General features: G+C 45.9%; 1 protein-coding gene across 1 annotated transcript; it reads left to right on the forward strand.

Moving 5' to 3' along the window:
- The first annotated feature begins 8,022 nt into the window (after positions 1-8,022).
- On the forward strand, positions 8,023-16,693 carry SPINK8 (serine peptidase inhibitor Kazal type 8 (putative)). Its single transcript, XM_058678622.1, has 6 exons — positions 8,023-8,093; positions 8,660-8,739; positions 10,503-10,552; positions 11,592-11,713; positions 14,299-14,341; positions 16,546-16,693. The coding sequence occupies exons 2-6, from the start codon at positions 8,673-8,675 to the stop codon at positions 16,555-16,557; spliced, it is 294 nt and encodes a 97-aa protein (XP_058534605.1). The 5' UTR covers positions 8,023-8,093; positions 8,660-8,672; the 3' UTR covers positions 16,558-16,693.
- Positions 16,694-18,407: the final 1,714 nt, after the last annotated feature.

Below are 18,407 nucleotides of genomic sequence, written 5' to 3' on the forward strand. Positions count from 1 at the left end.
CAACGGCCAGTGCTGCACTGATCTGAAGCCAGGAACCAGGAACCTCCTCTGGGTCTCCCACACGGTTGTAGGGTCCCAAAGCTTTGGGCCATCCTCAACTGCTTTCCCAGGCCACAAGCAGGGAGCTGGATGGAAGTGGAGCTGCCGGGATCAGAACTGGCACCCATATGGGATCCCGGCGCTTTCAATGTGAGAACTTTTAGCTGCTAGACCACAGTGCCAGACCCTCCACAACATTTCTTAGAGAGGCTTCTCCTAGTTGCAGTTCGCAGAAACCAATTCGTGAATGCTACCTTGGATGGTTTTGGTCCCTTTCTTGTCTTGTTTCCCCACTTCACCTTCATTTCTTGATGTTATCTCCCAAATAAAGTAAGTGATTTAAGTCTGAATTTCATTGTCCTATTTGCAAAAATCAAATCTATGACTATTGGGACAGCAAGTGGTAATCAGGTAAGTGATCTATTGACAGTCATTGGCATGGTCAGTGGCCTACAGTCAACATGTTCATGATGACCATTTAGCTAGTGATAACTGTTGTAGGCTAGTCACACTGGATGGAGACCTGGTAAATTGGGCTGTGGGACAAATAAGAGAGGGAAGTGCTACTTTATGCTTTAGTACTGGTACTTAAGATCTAGGAAGCAATAGGGTTTGGGAATACCCAGCTGGGTGTTTGGCAAACCTGAGGACCCAGGTACATAGTGAAAGCCATTATTCCTTTCTGGCAGCATCCGAATAGGTCCTCAGCTCCTGTAATGAGAAGGAAAACTGAAGGTGGGGCTTGTTTCTAAGGCAGAGAAGTAGAGTTACAGGATGTTGAGGGGTGGGCGTTTGGCCTACTGGTTAAGATGCCAGTTAAGATATCTGTCTTTCACATCATGGTGCCTAGGTCAAATATCGGGCTCTGGCTCCAGTTCCTGACTCCAGCTTCCTGTTAATTCACATCCTGGGAGGCAGCAGGTGGTGTCTCTAAGTCATTGGGTTCCTGTCACCTACGTGGGAGACCTGGATTGAATTCCCATTTTGACGAACTCATTTCCAGTCATTTCAGGCACTTAGGGTAAGGGGGACAGACGCTCTTTGTCTCTCAAATAAATAATTCACTTCTGTAAAGAAAATGGCATTGGTAGGGCTGCTGCTGGGGCATAGTGGATAAAGCCGCACCCTGCAGTGCTGGCATCCTATACGAGTGCCAGTTCAAGTTCAACTCCTCCATTTCCAATCCATTTTCCTGCTAATGGCTTGGGAACACAGCAGAGGATGGCCCAAGTGCTTGGCTCCTGACTCCCATGTGGGTAGCAGAAACTCCTGGCTCTTCAAACTGGCCCAGCTCTGGCTTTTGCAGTCATCTGGGGAGTGAACCAGCAGATAGAAGATCTCTGTCTCCCACATCTCCCGATCTGTAACTATGCCTTCCAAATAAATCACTGAATCTTTTTTTTTTTTAAAGATTTATTCATTTTATTACAGTCAGATATACACAGAGGAGGAGAGACAGAGAGGAAGATCCTCCGTCCAATGTTTCACTCCCCCAAGTGAGCCGCAACGGGCCGGTGCGCGCCAATCCGAAGCCAGGAACCTGGAACCTCTTCTGGGTCTCCCACGCGGGTGCAGTGTCCCAATGCATTGGGCCGTCCTCAACTGCTTTCCCAGGCCACAAGCAGGGAGCTGGATGGGAAGTGGAGCTGCCGGGATTAGAACCGGCGCCCATATGGGATCCTGGGGCTTTCAAGGAGAGGACTTTTAGCCACTAGGCCACGCCGCTGGGCCTATCACTGAATCTTTTAAAAAAGAAAGCACCATTAAAAAAATAAAATGGCATTGGTGGGAGAAAAAAAATGGACTTTATTCTTATTTTCTTGTGTCTCCTTGACAGCACCATTACATGCTATTTTTACCCCGTGCTCCTATTTTGCTGTTTCTATCATGAATACCAGGGTATCTACTGTTTACAAGGATACATAATCCCATCTGGAAAGTAAAATTAGATTTTCTATACTCATTTCCTGCATCTGAGGAGATCTGTTTCCTATCACTCTGAAAACTGCTGGAAGTTTTCCCTCCTGCTGGCTTCTGGCAGTCTCTGTGGCCATTTTCATTAAGCACTGCTGATTGTTTATGATAATTAACATCTTGGATGAATCTTTCTTACAGCATTCATATCATGCTTCCTTGCAACGCTTCAATCCAACGGAGAAGGGTAATCACAGCTCTCAGAGGAGAGGAGATTCAAGACCATCGAAGATAGAGCCCAGCCTCACTGCACACACGTGGCCTGGCACCCCTGGGCGCTGTCTGGGCAGCAGAAGCAGGTGGATGGGTGTTTATTTTTTTCAATTAAGAGGGATTTCCAGGAGTGATGTGACCAAGCTCCCTAACGAGGAGGGGGCCATTTCCTAGAACTGCCCAGTGCCCTGGTTGAGGTCCTTCCCTTTATGGCCTGTGGTGCTGACTTGTCTCTTGAACTTACCTACTCTGTCTCTGGGGGGAAAGCCCACAGCCATGTTTTTATCTGCAAAGTAAATATCCTAACACACATCCCTCCTGATAGGCAAAGATGAGATGAGCCCATTAAAGGAAACATCCAGGGAAGTGTGGGTGGCCTGAGAAGGCATCAGCCATTGCTGAGTACTGGGAGCTTCACTGTGTCAAATGCCACAGAATTGTGAGAAAAATGTAGTCCGACAGCTCGGTCCAGGGGACCAGAGCTGGTGCCACTGTTTCTTTTTTTTTTTTTTTTTTAAGATTTATTCATTTTATTACAGCCAGATATCCAGAGAGGAGGAGAGACAGAGAGGAAGATCTTCCTTCCGATGATTCACTCCCCAAGTGAGCCGCAACAGGCCAGTGCGCGCCGATCCGATGCCGGGAACCTGGAACCTCTTCCGGGTCTCCCACGCGGGTGTAGTGTCCCAAAGCATTGGGCCGTCCTCAACTGCTTTCCCAGGCCACAAGCAGGGAGCTGGATGGGAAGTGGAGCTGCCGGGATTAGAACCGGCGCCCATATGGGATCCTGGGGCTTTCAAGGCGAGGACTTTAGCCGCTAGGCCACGCTGCCGGGCCCAAGAATATTATTATCTTGAGTCATAGAATCTTAAAGTGGAAAGTTGCCTAATGCAGAATCTGCCGAGTTCAGTCTCAGTAGAGCTGAGCAATTCTAGGAGTGTTCCTTTCCTTAAATGGTAGTTCTTACCACCACTGAAAATAAAAATTCCTCAAAATGCCAACGAGACAAGAGCCTTAGAGGGGGGAGGGCAGAGAGAGAAGACACACAGAACAGGAGAGAAGTATGCCATCTGGTGATTCACTCCCCAAGTGCCCACAACAGCATGTTAAGGTTAGGGTTAGGGTTAAGGCTAGGTTCAAATAGGGTTAGAACTAGGTTCAGGTAGGGTTAGACTTTGAGTCAATCTAAAACTAGGAACCAAGAACTCTATCAAGGTTTCCCATGGGATGGTGTCACTTGCTGCCTCCTAGGATGTATATCAACATAAACTTGAATCATATGGAATTCGGACTACATCCTATGCTTCCTGCTATTGATGGTATCTATGCAGTTGCTTAACCCACTGTGCCACAATCTCTTTATTAAATGGAAATTTTAGAGGTTCCTGTGTATCACTAATTTTTAGACCACATCCTGAATGAATGGCTTCAACTGTGGACATGTCACTCGGTTCTAGGAGGTCAAATGCGTGTTCTTGCCACTTCTCTGGTTGAATGCAATGTCTTCAACGTTTTTGCTTTCAATTCTTCTAAATTCAGTGCCTGCTTAAAAAATTTTGACATTACACATAAATTTTGTATCATAAATTTAAACAGGGTTAAATTATGAAATTATAGTTATTTTCAGTTTTTTGTTTTAAATGATAATGTAGTAAATCAATGGTTGTGCAATGTGGTGTAACATCTTAATATCTGTATATGAGGTGTGATGATAGAGTAAGTGACATGTCTATCACTTCAAACACTTACTATTTTTTCTTGCATTGAGTAAATATGAAGTGTTTAACAGAAAAATGTTTACGAATAAAATTACTCCTAGATGTGCCCAGTGTTTTTGCTCCTCTCTGTGTTACTCCCATAGAATTAGTCCTCAGAGGGTTGGGTTTCCAAATTGTTCCTTTAATGGTCTAGAAAGTTTCTACCCTTAGCAGGCTTAAGATAAGATTCGGGATAGATAAGAGAGACCCAGTCCCCTTCTTTTTTTTTCTATACTGGGAAACGGGTTGTGGGAAGAGTGAACAGTCAACTGAGCAGAATATTCTTGTAGGAAGAAAGAGTAAAGATGGAAGTCAAGGGTTTGAGTATAACAAATCTCTCTCTTTTTTTAAAGATTTTTTTTAATGGAAAGTCAGATATACTGAGAGGAAGATCTTCCATCCGTTGATTGACTCCCCAAGTGGCCACAATCGTTGGAGCTGAGCCGATGTGAAGCCAAGAGCCAGGAGCTTTTTCTGGTTCTCCAATGCAGTGCAGAGTCCCAAGGCTTTGGACTGTCCTTGATTGCTTTCCCAGCCACAAGCAGGGAGCTGGATGGGAAGTGGGACCACCAGGATTAGAACCGGCGCCTATATGGGATCCCAGCATGTGCAAGGTAAGAACTTTATCATGCTAAGCCCAAATCTCTCTCTCTTTCTCTTTTTTTTAAAGATTTATTTATTTTTATTGTTAAGTCAGATATACAGAGAGGAGGAGAGACAGAGAGGAACATCTTCGGTCCGTTGGTTCACTCTCCAAGTGGCCGCAACGGGTGGTGTTGCACTGATCTGAAGCCAGGAGCCAGGAACTTCCTCCAGGTCTCCCATACGGGTGCAGGGTCCCAAGGCTTTGGGCCATCCTTGACTGCTTTCCCAGGCCATAAGCCGGGAGCTGGATGGGAAGCAAGGCTGCCAGGATTAGAACCGGTGCCCGTATGGGATCCTGGTGCGTTCAAGGCAAGGACTTTAGCCTCTAGGCCACCTTGCCAGGCCCCAAATATATATATATTTTTAAATATTTATTGTCATCTGTTAAAAGGCTGTGTGTGTGAGAGAGGGAAATCTCCCATCATCTGGTTCATTCTCCAAACATTGCAGCAGCCATGGCTGGGCTAGGTGAAAGTCAGGAGCCAGGAACTTCATCTGGGTCTTGTGTGGTGGCAGGGACCCAAGCACTTGGACCATCCACTGCTGCCTTCTTAGGTACATCAGGAGGGAGCTGGATGGGAAACTTTGCAAGAGGCGACTGAGCTGGCTGTGGCACCATGCCGGCCCCTCAAATTCTATTTCTTATTTACCTCTTTATCTAAGTCGGTTTCGACTTGGAATCAGTCTTTGCCATTAGAAGACTGTACTTCTTGTCATGCAGTGGAGTGGACACCTCTCCCGGCCATGGCAGGCAGCTTGCTCTTGAGATCAGGATGTTGTGACCCATATCAGTTATTTGTGGGCCAGGATGGCCAGGATGTGGACCCCAGTAGTGAAAGCAGTGACAATTCAGAAACCCCAAGGTTCTCTGTCTCTCCAGAGCTTTCTCTCTCTACCCTAGCACTTTTCTCCAGCCTATCATTTTGAATTCCTTAAAAGCCATCACATTGCTATAAATCCAATTACGTTGTGTTGACAAACAATATATTGTATTGACCTATGTAACTTTTCGTTCCTGGAAAGCAAAAGAAACCAGTCTTGGTTATAAAACCTCTCTTCTCTAGACCCCAGTGTACCTGAGAAAGTGTCCCAAATGCTAGCGTTGGCTTAACTCAAGTGCCAGCTCCCATCGTGCCACGGCCACGTGGGGGCTGGTGGGTTGGATTCTTGCCTGAGCCCACCTCACATGACACTTGGGGTGTCCCTGACTCTTTCTGATGATGACCTCTGTGAGTTGGGGAGGTGAGCAGCAGGATCAGAGGCCAGCAGCCTCCTGAGCCCACAGGGCTCTTGGGATGGGTCTGTCCTTCTACCTGCGATTGTGTGGTAGGAAGTCAGAAACTTTCTCTGCTGAATATTCTCTTCAGTAAAACTCTCCCTGGCTCCACACATGATTCTGCCCAGGACTTTTATCCCTTCAACCTGTTTTGTGGGTCCCCACTGACAGCTGTGCTGGGAAAGCACCCATTCCTGTGTGATTACTCCCATGTGCGATGGTGAATACCAACCAGCGAGTAGATGCCGCCTAGACTCATCTTCCGGACTCATCTCCAGGGCTTTGACACTGGGGCACCACAGTGTGGTGACCTGTATGTGAATCTCGGTGATGGGCCCCAGTGTTTGTATGTACTCCCGGCGTCCCCACATACTTCGCTTACACTTGGCTGAACATGTGTGTTCCTCAAAATCAAGATCTTCTTGAGACCCCCTCACAGTTTCCCTTTTATCTTCATGTCCAATGAGGCAAGCAGGTGGACATCACGAAGCAAGGACAGTGCTTGCCTCGGGCTCAGTTTAGAGTCAATTTGTGACTGCTGCCTGACTGGTTTTTCTTGGGAGGGATAGATTCAAGAACTTACTTAGTTCATTGAATTGCAAATAAACAAATAAGGGGAATGTGAGACAAGTCAAAGAAGCTTGTATTTGGTCTGTGCCTACCCTGGTGTAGTTGTGCTATTATCGATCTTTCTGTGTATTATTATATATTATCATATTATAAAAATACAATTCCACATGATACATAAAATTACTCCTAAAATTTACTGTTTTAATTAAACAGTCATAGAATTGATAGTGTATTTAAGGTTTATCCACCTCGAGCACCTATCAATACTTCATTGTTATGGCTGAATGAGAATTCACTGCAGGAATGAATACACTGCAGTTGGCCTCACCTTTGACAGACATTTGGGTTATTTCTGCCTTTGGTCTGTGGCACTCAGCACTGCTGTCGGACTTGGATTCCAGAGTAGAAAGTCAAGTCAGGACCAGTCTCTTCTGTACCTGACATGTGGGAGACCTAAAGGAAGCTCTTGGCTCCTGGCATCGACTGGGCCCAGCATTGCGATCATCAGGAGAGTAAACCAGTAGATGGAAGATAAGTATTGCTGTCTTCTTACAGAAACAGTGCAGAACTGGCCACTTTGATTTTTCTTTTGAACCGGTGTTCTTCCATGGAGCCAAAACGCTGGCCCAGGGCTGTTTTGATGAATTCTGATAAGGCACTTTTAATGTTGCAGTATCTTAGATTCCTAGAGAAGATGACAGGGTCACACTTTGCATGTATGATGGGACTGGGATGATCATCATCAAAGGCCAAACGCAAGGGTGAAACGTTCTGCTGGGTGGGCCCTGTAGAAACAGTGGCACCAGGGCCCGGCGGCGTGGCCTAGCGGCTAAAGTCCTCGCCTTGAAAGCCCCAGGATCCCATATGGGCGCCGGTTCTAATCCCGGCAGCTCCACTTCCCATCCAGCTCCCTGCTTGTGGCCTAGGAAAGCAGTTGAGGACGGCCCAATGCATTGGGACACTACACCCGCGTGGGAGACCCGGAAGAGGTTCCAGGTTCCTGGCTTTGGATCGGCGCGCACCGGCCTGTTGCGGCTCACTTGGGGAGTGAATCATCAGACGGAAGATCTTCCTCTCTGTCTCTCCTCCTCTCTGTATATCTGGCTGTAATAAAATGAATAAGTCTTTAAAAAAAAAAGATAATAATATTCTAGAGTAAACAATTGAGTAAAGTGCAAATACAGTTTTGACTACTGATAAAAAAATCAACTGCACGTGCAGGTATGATCATTTACAGAACTGCATGCAATCTGAAGCCTCCTTGAATATAATAACTACAATACACATAAACAGTAGGAATTCAAGCACTGAGCATGACGTATCTCTAAAATAGTAAATTTGGGATTGGCAAGAAGAGATAGTTTCAGGGTAGAAATGGACAGTCCACACCACTCTCAGAAAACAGAAATCTGAACTCAAAAGAATCAGGCATTACACAACTTGGAGCTGAATAGGCTTACAGTGTGTCCACACTTCCTATCTCTAAAGTTCTTGCAAGGCCAGACATTGCAACTATGAAAGGACATGTGTCACCCCACCCCTCTTGCTGTTTCATTATTGACAAACTGTCCTGCCCAGCCAGTTACTCAGCGCCATTGCCACCGTGGGAGTCATAGCAGGTAAAGTGGACATCTTACTTTTAAAAATTTGGAATAGGGAAAGTATTGTATTATTTTTATTTCTTAATAATTCATTTACTTAATGGAAAGGCAGAGTTACACAGAGAGAAGGACAGACAGACAAGGAAAAAGATTTTCCTTCTGCTAGTTCAGTCCTAAATGGCCGCGGCAGCTGGAGCTGAGCCAATCTAAAGCCAGGAGCCAGGAGCTTCTTCCAGGTCTCCCACATGGGTGCAAGGCCCAAAAGAACTTGTGCTATCCTCAGTTACTTTCCCAGACCACAAGCAGGGAGCTGGATGGGAAGCGGAGCATCCAGACATGAATCAGAGCCCATATGAAATTCTGGCACTTGAAAAGGGAGGATTAGCCAATCTAGCCATTGCATCGGACACCAAGATGATTTTTTCCTATGTTCAATTGCTATGGGAAAATGAATGGAGCAATTGCATTTTATCAGATACCATTCACTCCACTCTGACCCAAGGAATCAGATCCTGGTGTGTTGGGGAGCCATGCTTGGGGCGGAACGTTCTCTCTCCTGTCATCACAGCTGGATCTTTCCACAGCTCTTCAGCCACCATGACTGGGATCTTCCCAAATGCTGCCCTTGTTGTAGTCATTGCCGCGTGGGCTGTTTTTGCATCTGGTGAGTTACTTGCTCTTTTTTTTTAATTTATTTTAAAATTTTTATTTGAAAGACAGATTTTACAGAGAAACGGAGGGATAGAGAAAGATTTTCCATCCACTGGTTCACTCCCAAAATGATCACTACAGCAAGTGCTGGACTGATCCAAAGCAAGGGACCTCCTACAGGTCTCCCACACAGGTGCAGTTTTGAGTCATCCTCCAGTGCTTTCCCAGGCCATAAACAGGGAGCTGGAAGGGAAGCAGAGCAGATAGGACACAAGCCAGTGTCCATATGGAATGCAGGTGCTTGAGGGTAGAAGACTAGCCTGTTGATCCACGGCGCCAGCAGGGGCCGGTTTCCTGTGGTGTGGCTGGAATCCTGTAAGGTGAACAAGAGGTGTGCCTGAGGTGAGTTGTGTGTAATCTTCCTTTCCCACATCACTGATGCAGAGAAGGTTCACCCAGCGGCGGTAACAGCTTTCTCATTTTTCTTCAGTAACTCACTCTCCATTAGCTCTCTCTCTCCCTGCAATTTTTTTTTTTCAAGTTTTCCTCATCTTAAAACTGAAGGGATTCAGAACAATTCTTTACATCAAAAGACGTCATTTCCTTTTTATCCCTCTCCCTGTCAAATCTGTCTGCCGCTGCAAAAGTCCTTACCTTTCCCTGAGCCTCACCCTGGGGGGGCCTGAGGGGCGGGACCGCATTCCTTCCTGCCACCTGCACCCTGCCCCGTGCTCACCCTCTGGGAACACACCGTGACTCAGCCACTTCCCCATCCCTGCCTTGAAGGTTGTCTGGCCTCCGTGTTTTCCTTCTTTCTCTCCGTGAGTCTGTATCCAGCACTAGAGTTCAATGGGCAGAACACTTCGTGCATCACATAAATCCATGTCTTTTGCATATTTCCACGGTGACGTTTTCCCATTGCTGTTCCCTGAGAATATCTGTGTTCTCCGATGTGTCCCTGGCATCCGGCCCACACCCTCCATGCTGCTGCCATGCTTTTCTTTGGTTAGTGCAACTCCTAGCTTTGCTAAACCCAAAAGCTTTTGGGACATGAGGAGTCCTCAAAAGTTCATGGAAAATGTGTGCTATCGGAAAAAAACTATGCATGGATTTCAAATTCTTTTGCACTGAAATAAGCATGTCTTTAATCTCATTTTTCCTTGTATTCTTTGAAGCTTTATTGTTTTAAAAGATTTATTTATTTTTATTGAAAAGTCAGATATACAGAGAGAAAGAGAGACAGAGAGGAAGATATTCACAATGGCCAAAGTTGTGGTAATCCGAAGCCAGGAGCCCAGAGCCACTTCTACATCTCCATGCAGTGCAGAATCCCAGGCTTTGGGCCATACTCGACTGCTCCCTAGGCCACAAGCAGGGAGCTGGATGGAAAGCAGAACTGCAGGGATTAGAACCAGCACCCATATGGGATCTGGTGCGTGCAAGGTGAGAACTTTAGCTGCTAGGCTAACACGCCGGGCCCAAAATCAGTGTCTCTTAAAGCATCTCAACCCAACTACTCCACAGTAACCCTCAACGTAGAGCAGGTTTTCTAAAAGTAGCTGGCAATAGTGTCATTATTTTCCCATGACAATTCAGGGCCAGAATTCAGATCCCCGTTTTATGAGATATGAGGGGCAGAAGGTTCCTGACTTTACAGTTCTCTAGAGGGAATCGGCCCCTCTTTAACGAGATCTGACACCTACTGTATGCCAGCTAGCCTTTCCCTCCTCAGATCTCCCTGCTCCAGGCAATCCTCTGTGTGTGTTTGTCTTCCAGATTTCCCTCTCCCAACGGCTTCCAAGGGGGCTCTCCTAGAAGAGACAAAGGTGAGCTCTGCTTGCTTGGTCTCCACCATGGCAACGGGTACACATCCAGTTTCGCTCCTACCCTAGCTCTTCCTTCTGGGAGTTGGGGAACAGAGGGCACTTGTGTAGGAATGACACAAATCACAGCTGCTCAGTCACTAAGAATATTAGCACATTTTATATGTTCTGGGCTCTCTTTTCCTGGGCGTTAATCGCACCAGCTCCAGTGACTCTCCTGTGGCCCATTCAAGTTGGTCCTATACAACAGCGGACACTCTTTCCTCCACAATGTGCCCAGTCATATATGCCACCTCCTTCACACCAAGACCCTGGGATCTCCCTGTCAGTTCTCTCCTCTGTCTTATCCTGACTGGAACCAGTTTGAGCCTGCTGGCACCTGAGGCATCACATATGATAAGCACTCAGCCAAGTTCACAATAATTTCTGACCCTGAAACACATGTCCTACTTTTGTCACCTAACAAGCACATTTTGTGATTGGTAGGTCAAGTATCTTCATCTTTTAAATTCTTTTTAATTTATTTGTTTGAAAGAGATGGAGAAAGAAAGAATCATGCATTTGCTGTTTCGCTCCCCAAATGGCTGTAACAGCTAGACCTGGGCCCAATCAAAGCCAGGAACCAGGAACTTCACCCAGATCTCCCCTGTTAGTGCCAGGAACTCATTATACTTGGGTCATCTTCTGATGCTTTCCTAGGCACGTTAGCAGGGAGACGGATTGGAAGCTGAGCAGCCAAGACTTGAACCAGCACTTCCATAAGGGATACTGGTGTCACAAGCCACAGTTTTACCTGCTATGTTACACCAGTCCCAGATTCTAAATGAGGAACTTATGGGGGCGACGAAGGAGTTCACAGCTTAGACAGAATACTCTAACTACATATGCACTGTTAGTGCTAAGTGCCAGGGTCCAACAGGGGCTTCTAAAAGCCAATCCCCTAACTTTGGATCTGCTGTTGCCTCCTCCTCAACCACGCTCTGAGCATGGCCTGAGGGCCGCAGGGAGCGAGTCCGAAGCAGTGGTCGGTGTCCACCTTCAGGCTGAATGCATGAAGAACATACACAAGTGCTGGCTTCTGTCCTACTTCAAGCCTAGCGAACCCATATGTGGCAGCGACCAGGTTACCTACAATGGCGAGTGCCATCTCTGCTCCAAAATCCTGTAAGTACTAGTACTCTTTTTCCTTCTCAAGCTGGGAAGGCTAATGGTGCCGGGAGTGGGGAGCGGGCAAAATAGGGGTGACATCCTCATCCCGCTTTCTCTGTCATCCAGTTGGCTCTCCACCTCCAGAGACTCCATTGTTTCCATCTTGTTCTGCTTTTCTCTTTTTTTTCTTTAATATTTATTTATTTTTATTGGAAAATCAGATATACAGAGAGGAAGGTTTTCCATCCACTGAATCACTGCCCAAGTGGCCACAATGGCCTGAGCTGAGCCAATACGAAGACAGGAGCCAGGAGCCTCTTTCAGTTTTCCCACATGGGTGCAGGATCCCAAGGCTGACTGCTTTCTCAGGCCACAAGCAGGGAGCTGGGAGGGAAGCGGGACCACCGGGATTAGAATCAGTACCCATGTGGGATCCAAGTGCATACAATGCAAGGACTTTAGCCACTAGCTACTGCTGTGGGCTCTCTGCTCTGCTTTTCTAGGTTTAGGGGTCCCTATTCAGATCCTGCAGGGACAGAGAGTCACTGAAGAGAGAGATCAAGCAAAGGGAACTCAGCAGCAGGTGAACAGCACCCAGATAACAAGACTACAGAACACCCAGCCGCCTCCCAGACCAAGGAACCAGAGGATGAAGCTGGGTGACACATATTCCCAATTAACAGCTTCTTGATCCCTGAGTAGATATTATTCCTCAAAACACCTTCCTTTCATTGTCAGCACAGTTTGTGATTCAGCCTTTGGGCCTGTATCACGTTGGAAGCTTTAGGAAACAACACCCTTATGAGTCAGGAGACATCAAGGAAGAACCAACCCAAAAGGAGAAGTTGGGCCCGGCAGCGTGGCCTAGCGGCTAAAGTCCTCGTCTTGAAAGCCCCGGGATCCCATATGGGCGCCGGTTCTAATCCCGGCAGCTCCACTTCCCATCCACCTCCCTGCTTGTGGCCTGGGAAAGCAGTTGAGGACGGCCCAATGCATTGGGACACTGCACCCGCGTGGGAGACCCGGAAGAGGTTCCAGGTTCCCGGCTTCGGATCGGCGCATCGGCCCGTTGCGGCTCACTTGGGGAGTGAATCATCGGACGGAGGATCTTCCTCTCTGTCTCTCCTCCTCTGTGTATATCTGACTGTAATAAAATGAATAAATCTTTAAAAAAAAAAAAAAGAAGAAGTTGTCCCTAGCATCTGTTCTCTTCTTTAAAGAGGAAATTCACACCCTTGTCCGGCTCACATTTAGAGAGTAAGTCCACTATCTTGGGAGAAAAGCAGGGGCCTAGTAGACAGCCAGCCTCTGTGCCTACAGTGCTGGCATCCCACATGGGCATCAGTTTGAGTCCTGGCTGTCCCACTTTTGATCCAGGTCCCTGCTAATATGCTTGGGAAAGCAGTGGAGAATGGCTCAAATAGAAGACTCAAATAGGAGACCAGGAAGAAACTCCTGGCTTCTGGTTTCAAATAGGCCCAGTCTCAGCCATGGTGGTCATTTAGGAAGTGAATTAGCAGATGGAAGCTCTGTCGCCCTGTCTCTCCTTCTCTCTCTCTGTAAATCTGCCTTTCAAGTTAAAAAAGAATAATAATAATCTTAAAAAAAAAGAAAAAGAGGGAGAAGCAAAGACACAGCACAGGTTAAATTTCTGTCTCTCCTCTTCCTCCTCTTGGCTTTTCCTCCAGAGAAAGAACAATACCCTTTTTCATTGAAATGGGAAGCGCTTGGCTGGGCATACTCGGGACTTTTTTTTTTTTTTTTCATTCCTGGCTGTACAAATACTAAAACTCACGCTAGAAAGCACAAAAGAGCTATGAAGTAAACAACCTGGGTGCCTGTCTCAATTGCTGGCATGGACACCTGGCCATCAGAACGCCTGGAGACCCCCAGCACCTCAGACTCAAAGGACAAGGGAGACATCTGAGAGAGGGCCTCCCAGGAGTTCCCCTCAACTGCATTCAAAGAATGATATTCATAGCAGGTGTTCTGAGGCTGACAAAAAAAATATTAAATTGTCCCAATCTAATTTGGGTTAATGGCAACCTAATTACAGAAGCACTCTTTCACAAAACAGACTTCTCCAAGGGCCTTCCTTCTCCATTTGCACAGCTACCTCTGCCAAAAGTTCACTTTTGAATGACGACATCAAAACCAAAGGGGAACAACTTACTGAAGGTCTGATGGCTGTGAATGGGCTAAAATGTACTCTTTTTTTTTTTCAAAAATTGGGTTGACATTCAGACGACACAGAATTAATTACTGCAGAATAAACAAATCAGTGACATTTACATCATTTATACTGCCAGCTAAATACTACCTTTGTTTAGTTTCAAAGCACCTCCATCACATAACACAACGCCACATCTATTAGGCAGCTATTTTGCATTCCCTCCTTCCATCAGTCCCTGGTAGCCAGCAATCTGCTTTCTGTTCTGTTGCTGTGGATTTAGTGTTGTGTGTGTGAATGTGTGTTTTAAAATCACTGTGAGCAGAATATCTTCTTCTCAAACTTAGCCCAAGATAATGAGGTAAAATTTGGTCATCACATATTATTTACCACAGAGGAAAAAAAATAATTTCACAACAATTTCTTTCAGATTTCAAGGGCTTAACCTAACTAAACTGCATGATGGACTATGTGTAAGTAAAGTTACTTTCATTTTTCCCTTTCAGAGTTATATAGATGTATTTAAGAGCAAATGGTTGTAGAAAATTTTAATGTTAGGAAAAATTTTAAACATAAGAAATGTTATATAATAATATACATAATGAAGTTCATATACCTAGCACATAGATTCAACAAAGTGTCAAGTTTTTGCCCCATGTCCTTTCTCTGTTTCTTTTCTATTTTCTTTGATGAAGTACTTTAGCCCAAGCATCAGGCATTGTACCATTCACTCTCATGCAGCAGAAGGTATCTGGAAGAAGTAAGAAAGCATCCTTAACACAATGCTGTCACTACACTGAATTACAGCCTTTTCATCTTCTCGGGGTACCTCCTCTCCAAAGTACCTGATAATTCAATAGTAAAGGCATGGGCCACCCTTTCTCGTTCTTGTCAGTGTCTAAGCTATTAAAACAAAAACCACCACTTGGAATGGGAACAGATATTATGAAACTGGAAGAATCAGAACTTCCCTTAGGCCTGGGTTGAGATATTGTCATTGTCTTTGAGGCCACTGGAGTTAAACAAGAACAGCTGATGCCATAGAGCTATCTGCGGCATGATGAGGCGCATGGCAGTGAGATTCGGACTAATCATTAATCATTGCAGAAGAGGAAATAAAGCAGGCAAAGCAGGGCAGTGACATATATAATGCAGTCATAACTGTATCACAATATTTTCCAACACAAACTTAATCATGAGTGCACAGGCTCATCTGATAACAGGGAAACACACACATTTCCTGGGAAGGTCTACAGGCTGAATGTTCTGTAGTTCCATTAAAGAAAAATCATAATTCGCAGAAAAGCCTGTTTCATCCTCTCCTCTCACATCTGGACTCCACCTCCATTCTCAGCCCTTGTCAAATGCCCCTCTGTTTCAAACTCTTAGCTTCACAGAGATGCACTGAAAAGTCAAGCCTATCTACAGAACGGTGTCTACCGTGCTCCAAGCATCACTGCGTACTAAAGCACACGTGAATGCAAAACAGGGGAGAAAGGTTTAAGGATCATGGGGGAGATGTGACAAGGAAAATACAAAAGTATAAACTGGTAAAATAGCAATAAAAATAAATAACAATAAAATAAAATCTTAAAAAAAAAACATTTATTTATTTTTATTGCAAAGGCAGATATACAGAGAGGAAGATCTCCCATCTGTTGATTCACTCCCCAAGTGGTTGCAACAGCCAGAACTTAGACAATCAGAAGCCAAGAGCCAAGAGCTTCTTCAGAGCCTCCCATGTGGAGCCTCCCATGTGCAGGGTCCCAAGGCTTTGGGCCATCCTCAACTGCTTTCCCAGGCCACAAGCAGGGAGCTGGATGGGAAGTGGAGCTGCCGGGATTAGAACCGGAACCCATAAGGGATCCTGGCACATTCAAGGCAAGGACTTTAGCCACTAGGCTAACACGCTGGGCCCTCTTCCTGTCATTTTAAAAAGAAGGATTTATTTATTTATCTTGAAAGAGTTACAGAAAGGAAAGGAGAGACAGAAAAATAGCTTCCACTCATGGTTCACTCCCCACATGGCCTCATATGACCCATATGGAATCCTGGTGCGTTCAAGATGAAGACTTTAGCCGCTAGGCCATGGCGCCAGGCCCAAAAATTACTGTTTTATTTTTTAAAGATGTATTTCTTTTGGGGCTGGCATGATGGCTCAATTGGCTAGTCCTCCCCTTCAAGTATCGGGATCACATATGGGTCTGGTTCATGTCCCAGCTGCTCTACCTCCCATCCAGCTCCCTGCTTATGGACTGGAAAAAGTATGAGAGGATGACGCAAAGCCTTGGGAACCTACACCCATGTGGCAAACCTGGAGGAAGCTCCTGGCTCCTGGCTTCCAACCAGCTCAGTTCCGGCTGTTGTGGACACTTGGGCAGTGAACCAGCAGATGAAGATCTTTTCTGTATTTCCTCTCTCCGTAAATCTACCCATCATGTTTTCTGTACCCATGGGAGTTACCAGAGACATTGCTGGGGTCCACACCCTCATCCAGGTATCCACATGCTTTGCTCCCCTTTTCCCTGCCCAGTGCCACTCTTCTTCTGCAATGAAATTAGAATGTTTCAAGCCTGCAACTGCCAAGTGAAGGGGTATGGTTACCAAAATGATGGCTTTTTTTTTTTTTCTGAATTTCTCCAAATTCAATTTCTCTAAGCAGATAATTCTCTTGCAGGACAGTTCCTGAACTGATCAGAAAGAATAATCTACACCTCCAGATCACCAAGCACATCCTCTTTGGAGGAAAATTCTGGCAATGGAGGAAACCACTGGTTAGGATTCAACTCCTGGGCTTGCTTTTGCAGTAAATGATTCTCAGCAGATCTCCTGCTTGGCCAACATGTCTCTTGTCTCTAAGCTATAAGACTCTTGCCATGGGCTTTTTTTTTTTTTTAAACATTTATTTATTTTTATTGCAACTCAGATAAATACAGAGAGGAGGAGAGACAGAGAGGAAGAGCTTCTGTCTGATGCTCTAACGCTCTTTAAAGTTCCCAGGGTAATGTCACCTAGGACTAAGGAAATTCACTCAACACGGTCTACTACTAGTAGAGGTGAAGTTATAGTCCCTTGTTCCAGTTTCAACTTGGTTCTCAGGCCACAGCACAAGAAAGAACGAGACCACAGGGCTGGCTTGGTGGTGCAGCAAGCTGATCCTCCGCCCTGTGGTGTTGGCATCCCACCTGGGTGCCAAGTCGTGTCCTAGCTTTTCCACTTCTGATCAAGCTTTCTGCTTACGGCCTGGGAAAGCAGTGGATGGAGGACGGCTCAAGCCCTTGGCTCACTGCACTCACGTGGCAGACCCAGAAGAGGATCCTGGCTCTCAGTTTTAGATCAGCTCAGCTCCAGCCATTGTAGCCATCTGGTGAATCAATCATCAGATGGAAGACTTTCATTCTCTCCTCTCTTAAGAATCTGCCTTTTGGGGCCCGGCACGGCAGTCTAGCAGCTAAAGTCCTCACCTTGCATGTACCAGGATCCCACATGGGCACTGGTTCCCCATATGGGCACCAGTTCTAATTCCAGTAGCCCCACTTCAGATCAGCTCAGCTCCAGCCTTGAGGAGTGGAATCAGCAGACAGAAGATCTTTCGCTGTCTCTCCTCTCTAAATCTGACTTTCCAATAAAATAAATAAATTCTAAAAAAAAAAAAAATCTTCCTTTCAATAAAAATAAAATAAACCTTCAGGTATTTTCTGAAATGAATCTCAGGTAACATGCAGTAATAAACAAAAAGCCCTCCCAAATTCAGGGACTCTGATGCAAAATCAGACTTAAGCATCATCTTCTTCAATTATCTTTGAGTATTCTGATGACATCAATATCCTACAAGCTAAAAAGTCTGATTTACTTATTTTTATTACAAAGTCAGATATACAGAGAGGAAGAGAGCCAGAGAGGAAGATCTTCCGTCTGATGATTCCCTCCCCAAGTGACCGCAAGCGGCCGGTGCTGCACCAATCTGAAGCCGGGAACCAGGAACCTCTTCCTGGTCTCCCACGCTGGTGCAGGGTCCCAAGGCTTTGGGCCATCCTTGACTGCTTTCCCAGGCCACAGGCAGGGAGCTGGATGGGAAGTGGAGCTGCCGGGATTAGAACCGGCTCCCATATGGGATCCCGGGGCTTTCAAGGCGAGGACTTTATTTATTTTTTTTTAAATATTCATTTATTCATTAATTACATTGCATTACATGACACAATTTCATAGGTACTGGGATTCCCCCCCCTTCACCCCAAACCCTTCCCCCATCATGAATTCCTTCACCTTGATGCATAACCACAGCTCAAGTTCCGTTGAGATTCCCTAATTAAAAGTTTACACCATACAGAGTCCAGCATCCCACTTGTCCAGTTCAAGTTCAACCGCCTCTTAGGGAGGCCCTCTCAGGTTTGTAGGCAGAGCCAGCAGAGCGTCACCTCGATCAATTAGAAGCACCAACATATCATCAGCAACAGTCCAGGTATGATGAGGCTGGTGCAGAGTCCACTGATTGACATAGTCCGTCTTAGGGTTTCCCCTTGTCCAGTTTTCCGCTGC

This window comes from Ochotona princeps, chromosome 21 (genome assembly GCF_030435755.1).
Source record: "Ochotona princeps isolate mOchPri1 chromosome 21, mOchPri1.hap1, whole genome shotgun sequence".
Taxonomy (NCBI): Eukaryota; Metazoa; Chordata; class Mammalia; order Lagomorpha; family Ochotonidae; genus Ochotona; species Ochotona princeps.

What these genes read in the sequence shown, in the direction of transcription:
- SPINK8 (XM_058678622.1), top strand. Translation starts at nt 8,673, where the DNA reads ATGACTGGGATCTTCCCAAATGCTGCCCTTGTTGTAGTCATTGCCGCG. An exon ending in GTGGGCTGTTTTTGCATCTG is followed by an intron (nt 8,740 to 10,502) that starts GTGAGTTACTTG and finishes TTTGTCTTCCAG; the next exon opens with ATTTCCCTCTCCCAACGGCT. An exon ending in CATCTCTGCTCCAAAATCCT is followed by an intron (nt 11,714 to 14,298) that starts GTAAGTACTAGT and finishes AATTTCTTTCAG; the next exon opens with ATTTCAAGGGCTTAACCTAA.